Source organism: Mus musculus, chromosome 2 (assembly GCF_000001635.26).
Source record: "Mus musculus strain C57BL/6J chromosome 2, GRCm38.p6 C57BL/6J".
NCBI classification, from domain to species: domain Eukaryota; kingdom Metazoa; phylum Chordata; class Mammalia; order Rodentia; family Muridae; genus Mus; species Mus musculus.
This window is the reverse complement of record NC_000068.7, coordinates 6,388,339-6,409,788: the sequence shown is the minus strand read 5'-3', so window position 1 is coordinate 6,409,788 and position 21,450 is coordinate 6,388,339. Positions and strand designations below refer to the sequence as shown.

The 21,450-nt window shown below is 44.2% G+C and overlaps 1 protein-coding gene across 8 annotated transcripts in view; it reads right to left on the bottom strand.

Annotated features, from left to right (window-relative positions):
* Positions 1-21,450, bottom strand: part of Usp6nl (USP6 N-terminal like) — a 125,540-nt gene that overhangs the window by 38,508 nt on the left and 65,582 nt on the right. For 5 of the 8 annotated variants that reach the window (NM_001080548.1, XM_030252264.1, XM_006497569.4 and 2 more), the window contains 4 exons: positions 18,667-18,734; positions 15,234-15,316; positions 9,470-9,509; positions 780-860 (listed from right to left, as the gene is read on the bottom strand). In NM_001080548.1, the coding sequence (NP_001074017.1) occupies positions 780-860; positions 9,470-9,509; positions 15,234-15,316; positions 18,667-18,734 (272 nt within the window). Of the gene's footprint in view, positions 1-779; positions 862-9,469; positions 9,715-15,233; positions 15,317-18,666; positions 18,735-21,450 lie in introns of those variants that run through there. The other 3 variants (XM_030252265.1, XM_006497570.4, XM_011238993.2) reach the window with 3 other exon arrangements.

The following is a 21,450-nucleotide window of genomic DNA, read 5'->3' as shown; positions in this document are numbered from 1 at the left end:
GTGCCACTCAATACAATGGTCACTCAGAAAAAGGCATTTCCCTCGGGTTTTGAAGAATAATTTGCACCTCCTCCTTGATCTCACAGAACACCATTATACTTGAGAGAACTACCTGACTGCAGTTTTGTGCCTGCTCAGATTTGGAGCCAGGTTTGGCAGACATTTCCTTACAATAAATACACTGTGTGTGTTGCTCCTGACAACAAACTTGAAAGGCATGCTGCGGGCCTCCTGTGGCCATGTGAGGACAGCTTTATTTATGTGGCTCTGAGGATACGAGGCAGATCATCAGGCTCGCACAAGGGATCTGTGGTCCCTGCCGCTCCCCAGCTCCCTACCCCTGCCCCCATTCCAATGCTTGGGTTAAAACTTAGCATGGATTCAGTGCAGACCAAAAGGAGGGTTCCCGAGAGCTCTGGAAAGGAGAACACTCCTGCTTCTAGAAAAGTGTCCAAAGGCAAGCCCTCTCCTGAGCAACAGGATGTGGATGTGAAGTCTGGAACTACAGCAATGTCTGACCCCAGGGCAGAGCCAGAGCAGAGGCAGGGGACACCCCGACCCAGCAGAGCAGCTGAACCCAGTGGCACTCTAAACTCTGCCTCTGCACCATGCAGGCAGCTTAGCTCAGACAGTTGGAGCCACTCTCAACTAGGGATTCTACTATTTCCAACAGGAAGACTTCTAAGATCAAACGTTAGGCCTCAGTAAACTAAAACCTCACATGTGAGCACAGAGGTAAGCCTTGGAATACGGAAGGACAAAGCCCGACCCGTGCATACCTTCTCGGTGTTCTTGTATCTCTCCCATTTTTTCAGCATTTTCAGCCACTTGGAAGTCCTTTCGATTTCCAGTTGCTTTTGCTAAAAGAAAATTCAAATCTAATGTTACTGTTTGAAGTTTCTTTACATATAAATCACAATGTAACAAAGCCAAAGAAAATGTTTTCGAAGTTACACTGTCCCAGAGAGCAAAATGCCTTGCCTAACTTGTTTGTAATCTGGATGATATGAGACTAGCATGTACTACAGTGGAAAGCTGAAGTTATGAATCGTACATCATGCCTCATGTGCGTGAGGAGACAGCGAAAGGGCCTGTTTGTGGTTTCTAGTATTTTAAAGACAATCAGAAAAACTCTATGTATACTACAAAAAAAAAGTTTAAAAGAAAAATCTGAAGTACTCTGCAAAGCAACAAAACCTATAAATTTCAATTCTCTGTTAGTTAAGTTTACTAAACTCTAGCAAGTGCTTTTGATGACTAAGTTGTTGGGTGGTTTGGTTTTTTTTTTTTTTTTTGAAGAATTCAATTTAGTAACTGTGTAATTAATATGTAATTAGCTCCATGGTAGAGAAACAATGTACAAAAGTAAGTCACAGTTGTCACCCTGAGACTCTTCATGTGCCAACACAGAGAGACACATGCCAAGGCAGGGGCTGAAATGAAATAGAGCTGGTGGCAAGGTCACGTGAAAAAGTTATAAAGGACCCCACCTGAGGAGCTCAAAGATTATGATGGGCTTTGTCTGGTGATGTGGGAGGGACACGCGTGTTTCCAAAACCATGAGGCACTATCTAAGGAGCGGACACAAGTTCCCAAGAGCTTTAAGAAGGAACAAGACTACCACGGGGATGTGCAGGCAAGTTACCACGGAAAGGGCTTTGTTCCTTTCTTTCTGGGTTCCAGGAAGGGAAATACATTTTCTCTAAGTATTTAGGCCTGGGAGTGTAATAACTATGATAAAAGCAATAAAAGAGCAAACCACCCAGGAAAATCAACAGCTCTACAGATCAGCTTACAATCTGGGTGTGTGCTCCTGTCAGCCTCTGGGGCAGGCCTGTAAGTGAGGCTGCAGATAGAGCCTGCAGGGCAAGTCTCAAGGGCAGAGGCACTCAGGGCAGGCAGGTTCTCCTGTGCTCTGTGGTCACCCTCTCCTGTCTCCAGCTGCCGCCCTTTCTTCTAACACAGGCAGTCCTGTTCCCTGGATAAAAACTATGGCTCCTCACTGACTGGTCCCACTCCAGCCTCAAAAAGGCAGGCAGTACCCTGGCAGATGGCACACCCACCACCAATAATTTTAGATCTAAAAGCATACATTCCCCAAGGAAAATCCTGAATTTAGGAAAAGATTCTCACCAATGAGAATGTTTTTTATGGAACTTACCTTTAGGTATAGTCATAAAACTCTGTAATTACTTTCTAACTCTTTAAAGTTTTTATAAGTTTTTGTAATTAAAAAAAAATCACTTGTGAGCAAAAGATGTTAATTCCCTTTTTCAAAAGGCTAAACAGCCCTTATTGCATTATCAGTAATGAAATGATGCAGACAGGTCCAGAAATACGTTTAATTTTACAACTCAGTGGGGCACTGAAATCTAATTAATGTTTTACTAATGTGACTTTAGAGAAGGCCAAACTGTAAAGAGCCAGAGACTGTTCTGTGTCACCATTCGCTGTGTTGTTGTTGTTCCTCATCGTCCTCTGACCCCCTGAAGCAGAAGCCCCTTCTCTACCAACAGCAAACATCCAAATCCACAAGCCAGCAAAAAGGGTCACACACTCAGCCAGGCGGCCCTCTGACTTCCACTTTTACTACTATGAATTACCAATAAATCACTTCAGGAAGTAGTCATTCTTTTCTAAGATACATTTTGTATATTAATGTTTGCCATAAATTAGTTTAAATGTTATGTATCCTGAAAGAATAAGACATATACACACCATTTTCAGAACCATTAAGCATGATTTTCTTTCTTCTATACATATAAGAAAATATACCAGGGCTGGAGAGATGGCTCAGTGGTTAAGAGCACTGGCTTCCAGAGGTTCCGAGTTCAATTCCCAGCAACCACATGGTGGCTTACAACCATCTGTAATGGGATCTGATGCCTTTTTCTGGTGCATCTAAAGACAGCTACAGTGTGCTCATATTCATAAAATTAATAAATAATTCTTTTTTAAAAAAGAAAAAGGAAAGAAATTATAGCTTGGATAATCTCTAGTGTAGTTTAGACTTCTATGTTAGTTGAGCACTACAGACAAAGCTCAGAGCATAATTGTGAGGGAGTTCTGGATTACATTAACTGGGGTTGGCTGGGGTCTGAATCTGAATAAAAAAGGCGAAAGTGACTGGAGTCTCAGGGTTCATCTCTGCTGTGAGTGGTCTATGATGACGCTGAAGACTGCACTCAGGTCTCACACACTGACCATAGCTAAGTTATAGACCCTCCATTAATAGTCCTCTGCTGTGGAGTTGAGCAACTTCCCGGTTGGTGATCACCTGAAGTGCTCAAGAGATTCTCATACTCAAGGAGGGCAAGGAACCTCTGTCCCTTGGTTCCAACCCCATGCACATGTATTCCATTTGGCTGCTCCTCAGAGGACTGTTTTTAGTAAATGGATCTAGTAAGTGCGGCACTTTTGTGAGCTGCTCCAGCTCCCCAAACAGTCGTGTGAACCTTTGATTTGGCCTCAAGATGCCTAACAGTGCAGACACGGAACCTGAAGAGGCCACCTCCTGTAGCCAGGCAGGACCCCACTCACCCATAAAAATTTCAACCCAAAATTTGTCCTGTCTAAAAGAAATGCAAGGACAAAGATGAAGGAGAAACAGAAGGAATGGCCAACCATTTAACTGCCCCAACTTGAGACCCATCCCATGGGCAAGCAGCAATCCCTGATACTATTAATGATATTCTGTTATGCTTACAGACAGAAACCTAGCATAATGCCCTCTGAGAGGCTCCACCCAGCAGCTGACTGAAACAGATGCAGAGACCCACAGCCACACATAGGACAGAGGTCAGGGACCCTTGGGAAAACGGAGGATTGAAGACCCTGAAAGGGATAGGAACCCCAACAGAGTCAACTAACCCGGATCTAAGGGAGCTCTACGAGACTAAGCCACCAACCATACCCAGGCTGGACTGAGGCCCCTAGTACTACACATGTAGCAGAGGACTGCCTTGTCCTGTGTCAGTGGGGAAGGATGTGCCTAACCCAGAGACTTGATGCCCCAGGGTGGGGAAATAAACCAGGGGCCACCCTCTCAGAAGTAAAGGGGAAGGGGGGAAGGGGATGGGGCAGCATTTGGGATGTAAATAAATAATTAATCAAGAAATTCAGCTGGGCACTCAATCTGCTACTAAGTAGCAGGTCTGTGACAACTGTCCACTGAGGAGAAACTCCAACATCTGAGGTGCTCCATAGTGTGCAAAGCATGACAGTAGTACACATTTTGGTCCTCCCATGTCCTACAGTAAGGACGTGTGAGTAAATGCTGCTGGGAGTCACCCATGCCTGGATCTCACCAGCAGAGGTCAGGAGAGGATAAGAAGAACAGGAGACCTGGCCACTGCAATGTGCGGTCACTTAGCAGTAAGCCTGGATGCAGGGTAAAACGAAGGCGTTCTTCAGAAGAAATAAAGGAGGACTGGCCAGATGGCGGAGGGTAAAACACTGGCCATCCACCACGCCTGACTGGAGTCTGACCTTCAGGACTCACACAGTGAAGGAAGAAGAGAACAAACCGCTCACTGTAAGCTGTCCTCTGACCTCCACATGCCCACCACAGTGGCACATGTGCACATATGCATGTATATGCACACACAAACAAAATAAAAAATTTAAAAATGGAAGGCTTTCATATTTTATATATTATGCAAAATACTGCACTGCATTTCATAGCTTTAGCTATGAAAATTCATAGTTTTATATACCCTTTCCTCCTTATTAAAAACATCAATAAGCTCAAGGAAATAATATAATCCATTATTAATATTGTTCTCTACTGGATAAATATAATGAGTGTGTTTGTTTATTTGTTTAAGTGCCTATTTGGGGGAACCCAAATTACTTTGCAAGCATCACATCAATCCTTTTGGGAGGGAGGATCACTGTCCCTATTTTAAACGGGAAACGCCCTACTATAGACCAAAACAGATGGGCAGAGCCACCATCACCTGCCAAGACAGATATCAGCACACTAGACTTCCTAAGCACCAAAGAGCACAGCTTCAGCTGCACACTGCAGAGTGGAAACTTCAGCAGGGCAACAACTCGTCCTGACCTAACTCAATGACAATGTACAGATAGATCTTTATCATGTGTCTAGCAACGGCAGAGCTCGGCCACTCGGTATAGGCGGACACTAGAGAATGCTAGTTTCTAACCTTAGACTACTTTGCCTGAGTCTAAGTTTATGTGTGTGTTTGTGGGGGGGGGGGGTATCAGACCACAGACCTGGTAAAATAACAGGCAGAGTCAGAGCCACAGGTCACCAAACCTAACAACCTGAGTTCAATCCCCAGTGCCCATCTGGTGGAAGGAGAGAACCAACTCTCACATGTATGCTGTGAACACACACACACACACATTTATGCAAGCATCACAAATGCAGGAACAAATATTCGAGACAGTCATCTAATAAGCACGTGCAGTGTGTGAAAGAACAAAGCACTGGAGCCCTCTGTCCCCCAGGAAAGGGCTGACAAGTAACTATACAAACAGTCCTCACTTTACTAGTGTAAGATGAAGAGGGTTTCAGGCCTGCTAGCCTACAACTCTCTATGGAGACCAGATGACCTCAAGCTCTACTATTTGTGCCTCTCAAGGCCTGTGAGATGCTGATAGCAGACAGGCAAATGAATGCTAAGATTTAATGAGCCCAGCCCCTGGGACCTGTTCTGAAACAGGCAGCCCTGACCCGCCACTGAGGACACAGGCACTAGATCACTACATAAACACCTGGAGTTCTCTATGCTAATGAAGTATCTAGATAGCTTCCCCCACCCCATCCCACCCCGCCCCGTAATGAACTTCTCTTCCGGGGAATTCCTTCCCAAAAAGGGTATTTAATCCCCGGTTCACCCAGAATAAAGTGTGTACATTCACACCCACCATCAAATAAACCAGTATGAATAAGTGGATCGCTGCAAGGAAGGCCTTCATCTTAAAGAGCCCCACCTAGAACTCCAGAGGAAGGCCTTCTCTCCTGCAGCCCCTCCAAACTCTGGAATCAAACCAGGCTCCATCCATCCCAGGCTCCACTTTTCCCCTCTCTGTCTGGCAGGTGCCCAGAGAAAAGGGCAGACCTGTGGATCCCAGTTCCCTCCCTCGGTGCTAGGCGGTACGCGGACAGTGCTAGGGTAAGCAGAGAGGGGCCTGGAAACCGCTGCAGACTCCCTGCTTTGCTAGGCGCTGCGCGGACAGTGCTAGGGTAAGCAGAGGGGGACCTGGAAACCGCTGCAGACTCCCTGCTTTGGATTTTGCCCTGCCTTCTCCGGAAGGCCTGCAGGCTGTGCTCTGGGCACCCCAGAGAAACAGGGCACGGTAGGACACTCAAGTGCTTAGATTAAAGGCATTTTAAATAAATTATTAAGGTATACATAGATTACTTTTTAGTGGTTCTCAATTATATTAAGCCTTTAAACAAGAAATTAATTAATTAAACGCATACTTGCACTGGATAAGAATTTTATTATACAGCTGAGTCTTATTTTAAAAAATTAAGCAAGCTTAGTTTTCAAGTATGTACCTTTTGCTAATCTGTCTTGCATTTCTTTTTTATTGGCATATTTCTTGACTAATAATCTATTTACTAGCTGGAAGACTCTAAGGATTTCTCAACCAAAAAAATTACAAATAGTGAAGGAGAGAGAAGTCAACACTAGATTAATACATTTTTATTTTGCCAAATCAATTAAGCTTTGTTTAAAAACAAACAATTTCAATTCTCTTCTCCCTAACCTTTCAAATGTAGGACACTGCAACAATTGCAGACTCTGTGTTAGCTTCTAAGTCAACATGCTTAATGCTATAATGAAGGATAACAACAGCCTAGTGTGAGAAACAGAGGGAGGGAGCGATCCTCAACATAAGTAACACATGAATGTGCAGACTCTAGAGAAAGGGAAAACAAAACAGACAACATGAGAGGAGGGGGAGGGGAGAGGGAGGGGAAGAAAATGAACACAAGGGGTAGAAGTTTCCAAAATTAGGTTAGATGACCAAGGACAGCCACATTCTATAAGTGACACTTGGATAACTTCTTGGAGAATGTAAAAGGGCTGAGCCTTGAAGCTGCTTTGAGGACAGCCAAACCCCACGAGAGAAGAAGCCAGTGGGACAGCCTTGCAGAGGGGCTCTGCTTCCCGCTCACACTCAGGAGACACCAGAGCTCAAAGAGTGGAGGTCATACAAGGGTAGAGAGTAAGCCACCCCTGCGCTCTGAGGACCATTCTTAACCCTTGAGTTTACTGCAGATGGAACAGGTTCTGATCAGAAAGTGTCAGGTTCTTAACCCATTTTAACAGGATCATTTTAATCGTTCACTGAATAGTAAGGCTAAGAGAAAGGGGATAAAGACTAAGGCAGGAAGACAGGAGGCTCCAGAGGAGAGCGAGGGACAGGGGAGCACAAGTGGAGAAGACACCTGGAGGCAGAGCTCACAGCACTGGCTAAGAGATGAGACGGGGTCGGAAAGTTTCAGACTCAAGAGAGAGCTGAGAAGACTATGGACTGGAGTCTGGAGGAAGGAGCCAATCTGAGGACCAGTATTAGGCCAAGGAAAAGATCAACATTCAGAATCTTAAAGTATGGTTGGTTTTTTTGTTTGTTTGTTTGTTTTTTGGTGACACAGAGGGCAGGAGAGAGGGAGGGAGAGTGGAAGGGAGAGAGGGAAGGAGGGAAGGAAGGATGGAAGGAGAGAAGGAAGGAGGGAGGGAGGGAGGGAGGAGGAAGGGAGGGAGGGAGGGAAGGAGGGAGGAAGACTACTGTAAGAGGGGTTAGAGACCATCTATAATGGCTACAATAAAATTTGAGGTGAAAGAAAAGATGAAGCTGAGGAAGGGGTCCTGTGGTGGTATCAGTGGGTCAGGATACAAGAAGTGGCAGGCAGAGGCTTGTTACTCTGTTATATTGCTGTTAAAAGTCCTGTCAAAGCCTCTTGGCTACGGCTATTACCAGAGAACCCAGCAGCCTAGCAGCTGCCTGAAAAAGGTGTTCACAGGTGGTCTTCATAGATGGAAAATAAAAATTCTGTTCACATCTTAAGGTTTTGCTACAGTTTTGATTTTTCAGAAAATTTTGATTTTTTAATTAATTTTTAATTTCATCTGCATTGTCTGAAGCTCAGCTCCCATCCTCAGAATACACAGAAACAAAATACCTTCACTTTCCATTCTCCGATTCATTTTAGGAGAGAAGGGGGAAGAGTAAGGAAATTCTAAGCAGCTGAAACTTCCCGTCCCTACTTCTCACGCACACCCAGGCGGAGAACCAGCTCCTCACTAAGTAGAGTGAAGAAATGTTTCAAGAAAAGCGGACAGGTTTACTGTGCCACTTGTCCTAGTCCTTAGAACGCTAACGTAGTTAACTGACCACAGGAAATGCTTCAGTCATGGCTTGGGGGAAGCTGGACAGAATCTCAGGGACAGTTGCTTTCTCAGAGCTACGGGTCTACAGTGCTGCTTTAGTATCCAGAGGGCTCGTAGGATGCTTGGGACGCTGTACTTGCAATGACTCACTGCTGTACCCAGAGATTACTGTAGCTGCCGGGCCTCCCTCGGAAGCTTCTTTTTTACAGTGGAAGGTGATAAACAGAGACTCACAACTGTTCGAGGTGTAGAGAATAGGAATTATGCCCTAAATGGAACATCTATCCCGCATCCCCTCCTCCAAGGCTCAGATACGATGATGGAAGAGTATAAGAGCCAGAGATGGTGGGTATTATAAGGAAATGATTTTCTAACTCTCTCAGCAGTTGTGACAGCATGCATGATGAGATCTACACAGGTTAAGCCAGACAAAATCCCATCATGGAGAGGGAGGTGGGCAAGAAGCCACACCCAGTTGCTAGCTAGGAAGCTATTGGCAGCTGATAGCTGTTGGGAGGGGAGAGACCATTTTCTTTAAGGGCTGACCATTCTCCAATAAGGCCACACATCCAAGAGTATGCAGGCAGCCAAAATTTGATGGGTTTAAAAACAAAAAGAACCCAAAGCTGAGTGGGTAGGGAAGGAGGGAGGGGCGAGAGGAAGGAGTGACCAAAATACACTGTGTGGACAGCTCAAAGAACTAGCAAACGCTGAGGGAAACTAGCCAAACAGAAACCATTGATGGTACGCATGCCTACTCGATGTGGATGGATGGACAGACAGACGGACGGATGGGCAGATGAAAGTTCCTGCCACAGAGAGGCTATTTCATACAGGTAGAATTTGAAGCTGGCGCTGAACATTTTAGAATACTATCTTTCTTCTTACTTTTAAAGAAAAATGAGAATTTCATAAATCCTCCTAAACCCATTTCATGCTTATTCTGGTTACTTTCTTAAGAGTGGTATCATTATGGTCAAATTCTGACGATGCCAGCCACATACAATACAGCACTCAAAAATGACAAAGGCAGATTCTATTCCTCTTGAGGCAATTCATCAATCAATAACTACAAATAAACAAAGAACCACACTTACCCGGTCCGCAGCTGCATTATGGTATGGGAGCTCCTCCTCACTGCAGAGAACAACAACAAACACGGAATGGTTGAGATCAGAGCTTTGTTTTGTTTTGTTTTGTTTTTCCGAGACAGGATTTCTTCCTATGTCATTCCTGACTCTAGAGAGATGTGTGCTTCCCGTTTCTACTCCACCAGATTCAACAGAAAATCCACCTGGTCTATTGTCGCAACATGCCTCACTTAAACACAGCGGTCACCAGCCTACAGGGAACAATTCAAAGTCTGTCTCACTACAACAATCGGACCACACAAAAGTCATGTATCAAGAGGCTGCCATACTCAACATTTCTATTATGGCAGCCAGTTCTGTTTTGAACAATCCTAGACCAGGGTTCAGTCACAGCAAACAGTAAATGTTTTAGGCTTCGTGAATCACAGCCTTTCTCATAGCTACTCCACCTCGACTGTACTGGGATGCCAGTCCTCACACATTAGGTAAAGGGAGCTCCACACAACTTCTACCAAACTAAGTGGCAAACTAGACACTAACATTAACATAAAGAAAAGAACCGAAGCTAGGCCTGGAGGGCCAGGACCAAAACCCCAGCTAATCAACAACTGCCTGGGTTGTCAGTGAGCTCAAAGCCTATATGGGCAACTTAGTGAGACCCTGTCTTGAAATAAAAATGTAAAATCAGAGTTTGGAAGTCCAGAAGAGATGGCTCAGCTTGTAAAGTGCTTGCTACACAAGAAAGAGGACCAGAGTTCAATCCTTAGCAACCAACACACACAAAGGTATGGGAGATTCACCGGGAAGGCACAGGCAGATCTCTGGGGCTCACTGGCCTGCCGGCCAGCCGGCCAGCCTAGTCTAACTGGCTGGATTACAAGGTCCAATGAGAAACCTACACTTGTAGAAGGAAAAAAATGATGGCTTCTGAGAAACATCCAAGGTTACCTCTGGCTTCTACATGCATGCATACACACATGTGAACATGTGTACACATGGACTCATATATTTGACTGACTGTGTGCATCCCTCACACAGAGATGCTGAAGGTGTAACTCAGTGGTAGGGTGTGGTATGTGCCTGGCATGAGTGGAGCCCTAGGTTTAATTCCCAATATCAGAAAAGAAAAGAAGAGAAAAGAGAAGAAAAATTGGCTTCCAGTGGGCTAGTGAATTTAATGTTAAGTATCCTGAGACTCTTAGATGAACTGTCAGTAATAAACGAAGCACTGCGTATAGACAAAACTGATCTCGGCAGCTCTCTCAACAGTTTGTTTGTTCTGGCAACAGCATGTGCATATTCTTGCTTCCGTTTTCTCTTGAGATCAAGGGGCACCGCTTTTAAGAACATGACAGGTTATTCCCAAGCCTAGTGTGTCCTATGTCATTCTTTGTTTCTCTGAAGAGTCCTTACATGAACCATTTAGTCACAGCAATGAAACTGACAAAAGTCGTATAAAGCCAGAAGAGAACTTAGTGAGAAGACTCAAATCCCTCTTTTCACAGATAAGAAAATAAACATTTTCATTTGGTCACTTAGCCTAACACAGAAATGTTCTCTACAACATAACCCAGTGCATTTACATCCATTTAGCTATGCTGGGGTGTACACAGAAAAAGGACAGAGGTCAAGACCACAGTTTCAGGAATAACAGAAATTCTAAGGATGGAATACAGTCTTCAGACCTTAAAGATGGATGACAACAGGAGTGGGTCCTCTCATAGCTTATACTTACAACTTCGCAAACAGAACCTGTTGTGTACACACTTATCTTTACAGACCTAGTCCTCAGGTCTCAGTGCAGGCATATGCTGAGGCTCACAGCCATCCGAGATCAGAGAACGTCAAACAGATGTGTACTAAAAGGCATGACTGCTTATGCCGATAATCTGTATCTTTTTCTTTTCTTTTTTTCTCCTCCCCACCACCTCTTTTTTCCAAGACAAGTCTTCTCTGCATAGCCCTGGATGTCCTGGAACTTTCTCTGTATACCAGAGCTCTGCCTGTCTCTCCCTTCCAAGTGCTGGGATTAAATGTGTGTGCCACCACAGTGGCTCTAATAGTCCGTACCTCTAAATCTCCCTCGAGCAGAAAGAAGGAAAGAGCACAGTCAGAACACAGAGATGAGTACTCCTCCCGGTGAGCAAACCATGGGTCATGGGTCAAATCTCGTTTGCTGTCTGTGTCCTAAAGAAAGATTTACTGGAACACTGTCATTCTTACTCATTTAGATACTGGCTGGGGTCTAGGGTTGTTTTCCCCTATAGCAAGCTGGGCGGAGTCACTGTGACAAAGACACATGGTCCACAAATGCAAAACCATTTAGTATCTGGCTCTTGCTAACAAATGACTACTATCTATCCCTTGCTTAAGTAAAACAGACTGAGTAGGCACATGTGGACTGCTTAGAGACAACACGCAGTTGACAAGTGTTGAGGTCTGGTCTTTTGCTATGTATTATAATGCTAAACACTGGCCCCCAAAGCCTGGTTGCCCCCAGGGATGAGAGAATCTGCAGGTAGACTGCAGATTGATGCTAAGTAACCCTGCCACCCCAAATAAAACTACCTACAGCTATAGCTGGACAGGAGATGGGGTTTGGGGAAGGTACCCTGGAGAAGATCCCGAGGGTCAGTGGGTTAGGTAAGTCATGACAACATGGCTATGAGGGCTGGCCAACTTAAGTTAAGAGCAGCCTAAATAGAGCATGGCAAGTTGTAATTTGGGGCTATTGATGGGGAGCAGATTCTAATAGTTTAGAGGGTAGATAATCTGCCCAGCTCTAGTGCTGATTAATTAAGGCTTATTGTAAATATAAAGGTCGTGTGTTTTTGATCTGGGAACTGAATGATAAAAGGTGGGATAGAAGCCCCCCACAGAGATGAAATACGTTCTACAACAGACAAGCTGCTCCTTCTTATTAACGGTTGAGTAAGACAGCAGTCATCAGAAAGAAGACAAATGCTTTGGTTGGCATACTTCCCCCCTGGACTGGGCTTTCCATGTACTGCTGAGTATGAGGCTGCCCTCCCAACAGTTAATGTGGCATCTTTTTAAAATGTCAAATAAACATTCACTTGGAAACCCAGTTTGTTAAAATGGTTAAAATCAGTTAAGTTGAATATATTGATATGGTTCATTTTTGGTTTTGAATCAAATTTTATTTAAGTTTAGAGTCAACCTTGTTAAAATCTGTGTATAATATTGGTAAGAGTTCTGCCACCTTTCTAATCAAAATGGATAATGTTGAAAGCAAGAGCACCTTCACTCACTGCTTCTTACAGACCTACATAGACTGACTCCACTGCCTTTTATAAACACATAAATTTAGATAAGTAGTGAACATCTGATGCTTGGTGTTATCTGACTTCCTCTATTTTTGGTACAGTTTCCTTTTAATGCTCTCTTCTATTAAAAACTTGTGACCCAAAAACATTATTTATCATTACACAAATACCAGACATTCTTTTGTCCAGAAGACTGTGGTAGCTAGTTTTTGCTAAACATTTATTCAACCTCTGAAGCAAGCTCCACTCTTCCAGTGTGCGGCTGTAGCTCTACCACAAGCTGGTTTGGCAACAGCTTTTATGCTCATTGTGAACTCTGTTATCAAATCAAGTCAGTCCTACACTGTGCTAACTTTTGTCACCCCTTTATATATCATAGCAATCTTAGTTAATATCACTGAGTATTCAGCACATCCCAGCAAGGCTGGGAGGTTGTGCATTGCACTGCATTGACAAGGAATTTAAAATCTAATCTCAACTGCAGTAGCAATCCAACCTTACACATAGCTAAGACAGAGGAAGTGCTCTTTTGATCAAGGCATGGCAGAAAGTAGTATCTCACACCAAAAACTTCATCCGAAGGTCTGATAAAGTCCTGTCTGCTGTGGCAAGCAGTAACAGCCATCAGCAGCCAACTGGAGAAAGCTTTACTACAAGCAGTCACAGTAACACACAGACAGCAGCTACTAAAGCTGCGCATCTATCACACCGGAGTCCTCTTCTCTCCAGCACTGTTTTCATTTTGCTTCTGTTTCGGGACTCCAGTATAAAAAAAGTTTTAAGACCTAGTGTGACGTCATGAGAACTGGTACCTGCCAGTTTCACTTTGCTCTTAGTAAGTATGTTGATAGAAGCAGCCATTTCAGTCTCCTGTGCAGGCATTTCACAGCCTGTATCGCTTTCATTATAACAAAAGAAGGCAACAGTAGACAGCAGTAGCAGCATGGCCTACCCTAGACCCCTGTCCTAGGAGCTGACCTGTCAATCAACTCAAGGCAACGTGAGTGCTCCAGGCTCACCCTCTAGAGCCCAGAGAAAGTAAATGCTTAGAACAGTGTCTGGCATGCACTGAGTATTTACAAATGATAATGACTAAGACTATCAAGGTAAGTTATTGGCTGACTTTCTCCCACTACAGCCAACTAGACCTCAGCCCAAACTTGAAAAAAAAAAATTAAAATTAAAACAAAACTAAACAACAAACAAAATAAACTACAACTTTTTAACTGACAGATATAAGTTTGGATCTTGGGCAAGAACTTGTCTATAAGACTTAAATTTGTTTCAACTGACAAGAAAGAAAGTTTAGGCAACTAATATACCCTTTTGGAAAGTAGGGTTTTTTAAATGCACTTCATACTATTTGCACTACACTATAATTCTTAAAAACACATAATTATACGGATGGAATGGTCAAAATGAACTGAGTTGCATCCCATCTTTCTTTTTTTCAGCTTTTCTAATGTGCAGACCGACTCTGTGACCGACTGGGCTTAAGAGTCCTTATCCTTGATTGTCATCCTTCAAAACATGATTCAACCCGGGTCTGTACTTGACTACAATAAATGTCCATGGCTTCTCACCACAGTTGTGGCAGTTCAATGATAAGAGGAGGGAGAAGGAGAGAAAAAGGAGGAAGAGGGAGAGGAGGAGAGGGAGGTGGAAGAAAACAAAGGAAATAAAGACAAGGAAGACAGGGAGTTGCGGACAGTGCCCGGATCCTAGGCTCTGCTGTCCTCTAGGGAAGGTCAAAGGCTCAGACAGCTCCACACAGGCTCCAGCTCTACACAAAAAGAGCTTCGTGAGATACTCCCACATCTGAGCTCTTCAAAGCCTCAGCACACTTACAACACACAAGGCAATTCTGAGTCTCTCCTCTAGATGAAGTATGGACTCACTCACTCACTGGAAGCCAGCTAGCAGCAAAATGAACACACAATTCACACAGCTCTAGGACCTAAAACACCCGATGGACATTAGTTTGTGTGATAGCTTTATGAGTCAAATCTTTAGCTGAATTACCAGTAGTCTACCTCACTCAAGTCTCTACAAAACATCGGATAAAGTTAATCTTGAGGAGCAATATCATGATTACATTTACAAGTATAAGGAAGATTCATTTGGCATTTTTTTCATTGCTCAATTTTAGGTTGCACAACACTCACTTTTTAATTGCTAGTTATTTTAAAAATTCATCCATATAAAATTAAATGTTTTATAATATTTTTAAAATATAAATGTTATCCATGTGCACTTAACTATTAAATTATTAATATAACTCATTTATGCACTGATTGTGCGCTTTATAAAACACGAAGGCAGTACAGATTATATTCTTAACCGTAGCTCGATCTTACCCACGGAAGTTAAACTAGATCACTCCTGGAATCTTAGAAAAACAATCTACTAAATGTAATAACAGATAACCAAAGAAAGATTATAACTAAAAAAAAAAACGACAGCTTTCAATCTGTGTGACTTACTGTAAAAAGCCAAATCTATCGGTGACTTTGTAAACAAGATAATCAGCATCTTCCCAGGGCTCGATCTCTGCACCTTCCCGCCCCTGAAACAGAGGTGATGAGAGGAGTTTACAATGCCGAGGAACCTTCTTCCAGTGAGAAAGAGCAAGCACCATTTCTGACAGTGTCATTATTGCCCCTTACTAAGAGCTGACAGGCTCTTCTTCATCAAAGGTGTCCTGAGGGAAGTCACAGGGGACAGAAAGCTACTACACGAGAAACCGAGAAACCTTGAGTTCTACAATGAACTCTGCAGAGCAGGCCTTTCACCTAGACTTATCAGAAAAGACGATGCAGCTCTGCCCCTCCTTTGCTTGGTTCCCCAGCTACATCAGCCCTCAATCTATTCTTGTTGCTAGAGCAAAACACTGGCTTCCAAATGGGTGTGATAGCACATGCATTGAATTCTAGTACTTCAGGGGCAGAGGCAAGCAGAGCTCTCTGAGTTCCAGGCTTGCTAGAGCTATACAGCAAACTTCCCTACCCCTGCCCTTTTTCCTCTCTCAAAACAGGTGTCTGCCTGAGAGCACTCTCAGGCTTAACACTACTGCAAGCACTACTTGGCAATGGCCCTCGTGCTCGCTGGTCTCCCCACTTGTATAGCATATTCTCTGCTGATCCCTGACAGTTCTCTTCAAGCCCTCGACCTCTCTGTATGATTGCTTTGTCATAGGTGACCCTTAAATGCTGCCGTGCCCACACTCTAAGCACTTTTGGTACTACCTACCCATGGGTAATACTGATGAGTTTAGGATACCTAAATGCAATGTCAACCCTTCACATTTTAGACTTGTGGACACTTCCATTCAAGTGTATTTTATAATGTCTGCTCCTGTTTTCCCTCCAGTAGACTATGAATATCCTAAGGGCAAGAACTGTCAGAAACCATTTCTGTATTACTTATTTAAAGTTCCCCTAGTCCTAACTTTGACCAACTATATACAGGTGGGTGGCTGTGTGGTGGAAAGGTGACTGCAGGGGCATAATCAGTGCTACTGGCTCCTTGTCCATTAGCTGTGCAGCTAGCTAAGTTATGGAGGCTTTTCATGGGTGATACCAACAACTAACACAGCACTGGGAACTCTGGAACGTGACCGTTTGAACACTGCCGTTGTGCTTCCCTAGAGGAAAGGCACAGGCCAGATGGCTATTTGTAATTTCATGTTCCTATTATGCTTACAAAATATCAAAAAAGATGTATGACTACGTTCGGGTGCTGGAGATGTAGGTGAGACCTGCAAACAAACGTTCTAGCTTATTAAAGGAGCAATAACTACAGAGACAAATGTTGATGACAAGTTATTGGTGATTCTTTACATGAAAACCAAGAACGACTCTAATACAGAGGAAGAAGGGGGTGAGGAGGGAGCTTTAGGTGAGAGAGGAGAGAGGGGTAAAACTGAGAGAAGGGGAAGTCTGTAAAGGCCACAAGAGAGAGGTGTGCTGGCCAGCTCTCCCGGGATCAGGAGATGCTCTGCAGGCTACTGAGGAAGAGCCATTAGTAGTCTGAGCCAGCTGTGAGCCCTGTGAGCTTCTGACCAGTCTGGCGAGATGTGCCCATAAGTGCTGTGAGGAAGTTCCGGCCTCCATCTGCAGGACACACTCCACCCTGAGGTTGAGTGAGGCCAGGCGCTCAAGGCAGGAATCGTGAGGCAGGAATCGTGAGGCAGGAATTGTGAAAGAAAGCTGCTTGCTGGCAGGCTTCCTGGCTTAACAATCTATTTTTATATAGCTAGGGCTACCACCTGAGGAGTGGTACCTGCGACAGCAGGGTGGACCTTCTGCATCACTAATAATCAAACAGACTCACAGACGTGCTCATAGACATTATACATTTTTCAAGGAAGGCTTCTCTTCTCAGATAACTCTGGACTGTGTCAAGTTGACCACTAAAGCTAACCAAGACAAGGGCACTCACAATGAGAAACTCGTGCCTGGTGAAGGAAATCTAAGAATCCACAGCTGGGGAACTCATATGCCCTGGGGTGAACCTAGACCACCTCGCTGCCCTCTAAAGACTCATCTCTCTCCCGAGATGAGCAAAGCTTCCAGTTCTCATCAGAGAAGTTCTCTGTGTAGCAGACAGCTGTCAACACAGGAACTCACTACGGGTCAAACTGAGTGTCTACCATGAATGGGCTCTTCTCCTCCAAGGCTCAAGAACACTGTGGAAGAAGGGCCAAAGGGCTGTTAGAGTCAGAGGCCAGGGAGAACAGGATAGAACAGTGTCTTCTCTGGGTATAACCAAAACCAGTGTACTCAGGAGCTCACAGCAGTGGTGGCTGCCTGCACAGTATCCATGCAGTCAGCATTTCAGCACGCAGGACGGAGTGGGTCCTAAGCCTCTACCCTGAGCTGAGGAACTACTGCCAGGTACTGACAGACTATAGACGCGAGATAGAGAGGAGTCAGGTTCTTCTAGGGGCATGGTCTCTAGTGAGATAAACACATCCCGCCAAGGCTACACACACCCATGTGCATGTACGAGCAGCACAAACTGGACTTGGTGGGGAAAAAAAAAAAAGAAAGAAAGGAAAGTAAGCTACTTGAGAATAGGAAAAAGAGGTGCAAGAGTGGATGTGGGAGGAGCTAGGAGGAACAGGGGTGAATATGAACAAAATACATTGTATGCAGGTACAAGATTCTCAAAGAACAAAAATATTAGAAAATTAAAAAATAAATCTCATTGCAACATATGGGTAAAATGCTAGTTAAAACTGATTTTATATGAAACATAAATACAAGAATCTGAGATTTGCAGTAAATTCACAGACCACAAATACAGTATTCATATAAGATTTTTTAGTTCTATATATTTACATACTCAAGTACTTACTAAGTAGCTGCTATGAGTCAAAAATTGTTCCAGGTATTTAGTTTAGAGGAATAAATCAAACAAAATTTAACCCCAAAAATTTCTATTCTAGATGAAAGAGCAGATAACAAGCAAAATATATCAAAGCCCTGAAGTAACTGGTATTCGGATGATGATAAACAGAGCAGCTGCAGATCACATTCAGAAAGGAGGATCTGAGGAGCCACGTCAAAGAGGTGGGGAGTGGGGGCTCTGCAAACCCAGCACACAAGTACTCCAGGAAGGAAGAGGCCAGTGCACAGACACTGAAGCAGAGTGGGCAAACGTGGCAGGGAGCAACAAGGGGGGTGGGGAGGGAGGGAGGCAAGAGGGAGGGAGGGAGGCAAGAGGGAGGGAGGGAGGGAGGGAGGGAGGGAGGGAGGGAGGGAGGGAGGGAGGGAGGGAAAAGAAAGAGTTGAACTCTATGTTCTCACAAAGACAGCAAACTTCCTGTGATTTCAGCTCTCCAAAAAGCAAGCCCCTTTCTATTTATATAAATTTTTTCATAAACACACTTAAAGAGTAAATATAGATACTTACTCTGTCATATTTAGCAACTATTTCAGCTCGTTCTTGAGCAAGTTTGAGTGCTACATCCTGGTCGGAATCTGTGGAGAGATCACATTTAGATGGGCTGTTATCCTGAGTATTATAAAGTTAGTCATAAAACTAATAGAACATAAAAGCAATATGGCCTACAACGAAAAAGTAATAAAATCCAAACAATGTTTTCGGTGCAGCTACAGAATACTAAGTGACCCATCATGCCAACACTGTGCATAAAGTCAAAGAGTGCAACGTTAGTAATACAGCACCAGCGTCACAAATCTAAGCCCTTGGTGTGGCCTCACTTTCAGTGAGATGTGCCTCCCTCACCTACTCACACCTCCCAAGTCCATGTCTCAGTATCTGGTTTTGATCTGGTTGTATTGTTGTGGGAGACCATGGAACCTTTGGGACACAGAACCTTGACTGGTAGATGGGTCAGGGGGACAAAGGCAGGCCTTGATCACAGAGCCCAGCCTTGGCACTTCTCTCTGCTTGCTCGTTTAGAGCATTTGAGAGGACTCGGCAACACGTTCCTATCACCCTGCCTTCCTAGCCAGTCCCCTGAAACCATAAGCCAAAATAAGCATGTCTTTCCTTGGCTGTGTCTGTTACGTAGTATAATATTTGGCCACAGTGACTAGGAAAGTAATGGATACAGCACTCAAAGATCAACTTTGTGTTGGAATAATCTTTTTTTTTTTTAAATATAGAATGAGCTTATTCAGGACATGGGGAAGAGAGAGAGAGAGAGAGAGAGAGAGAGAGAGGCAGACAGACAGACAGACAGACAGACAGACACAAGGAGTAGGAGTAGAGGCTGGCCATAAACATGTGGGGAGAGATGGGGGAGGGAAATGGGAAGAGAAGGGACAGAGGGGTGGGTAAGAGAGGAAGGGAGTAAGAAGAGCAAGATAGCGGGATAATCTTTTTGTACACTGTGTGAAGATGTTTCTCTGTCCTTGCTCACCTGCCCAAGACACCTTCTGATTGGTTTAATAAAGAGCTGAACGGCCAATAGATAGGCAGGAAAGGATAGGCAGGGCATCCAGCAGAGATAGGAACTCTGGGACAGAATCAGAGGCGAGAAGATTTGCCAGTAAGACAAGGAGGAAGATACAGGTGCTGGGACTGAGGCAAGGTAGCAAGCCACATGGCAGAACGCAGATTAGTCTAAAAAGGTTTATTTAAATTACGAGTTAGTTGGGAACAAGCCTAAGCTTTCATAATTAATAAAAGGTCTCCGTGTCATTAATTTAGAAACTGGGCCGGGCATACAAAAGCCTTGTAGCTATACTTTGAATTAAAATTTTTATAGAATAGGAAATAGAAGCTGAAATAGTAAGCGCTTAAATTTTCACGTAAAAACAGGACATAGAGGATTTAACTGGGAAGTGAGAAGCCGGGCAATGCAGGGGGATAGAAAGGAAGGAAGGATAAATAACACTAAGGATGCTGAAAGGGCCACATATAATAATATTTTATGTTTGCGTAAAAATAAAATATGTATAACTTGTCCTAGTTTGCTCTCTATTGCTGTGACAAAACACTCTGGACTCAAACAAGTTAGGGAGTATTCTCTTTGTTGTTGCTGCTGTTGTTGTCTTGTCAACTTGACACAAACTATAGACAACCTAAAGAGGAAATCTCAACTGAGAAAAGCCTCCATCTGATCAGTCCACATATCTCTGCAGCAATTTCTCAATTAATGATTGATATTGGAGGGACAAGGTCCACTGTGGGCAGTGCTACCACTGGCCGGGTTATATAAGAAAGCTGAAGTAGCCACAGAGAGAACACCAGTAAGTAGCACTCTTCCATGGTCTCTGCTTCAGCTCCTGCCCTTACCTCCCTCACTGACAGACTGTGACATGAAAATGTAAGGCAAATAACACTTTCCTCCACACGCTGGCTTCGATCTGTGTACTATCACAGGAACAGATAGGTAGGTGGATAGGTGATGGAGGGGAGGGGGGGAAGGGGGAGGGGAGGGAAGGGGGGAGGGGAAAGGGAAGGGGAAGGGGGAGGTACAAATCAGAGACTGTGTAGAAGGCATTAGCAATCAAGGAGAAAAAGGCAACGCTGTCCAAATGAAAAGCCTGGACAAGGCAAACATGAGGAACAGGGAATTCACAAGAGCAAGGGTAACACACCAGCACAGTGTGCTGAGGGCTGGCAGACAGCAAGACACTGCAGTGGCTTCTTTAGCAGGCCTTGCCACAAATTCTCCCAGTACTGTAGGACAAGTACCACTCTTAACCCAGCACCAATCATAACCATCATGCATGGGGTTTAGCAATACCAAACAGATGCTCAATGATACAGCTAGTGAAGAAGAGTAAAGCTCAAAATCCAGACAGACAGTCCTGACGGGACAGCCCACCTCTTTAACCACTGCTTCATAAAAATGACGACAGATGGAACAAACGTGCCTACTTTTCCCTCAAATCCCATTCCTAAAACAATTTAGGGACTCTTGAACCCCTCCCTTAAAGGTCTAGCATCACAGTTTAGGCATGAGCTGTCTATCAGAGATGTGCTGAGAGAGTGGTTCCTAGCTGAGCACACAGTGAGAGGTGAATGGATGGTGAGGACATCAACACCCCTGGAGGACTAATGCCTTGTGAATTAGTGGGTCACTGGCCATGCTTTTGTCTCTCTCTGCTCCAACATCAACCATGATGGTGCCACAAGTCCACAACAGTGGAGCCAGCCGAGTAGAGACTGAGATACAAAACAGGTCGAAGTTGTTTATCAGGGGTATTTTCTCACAGTTAT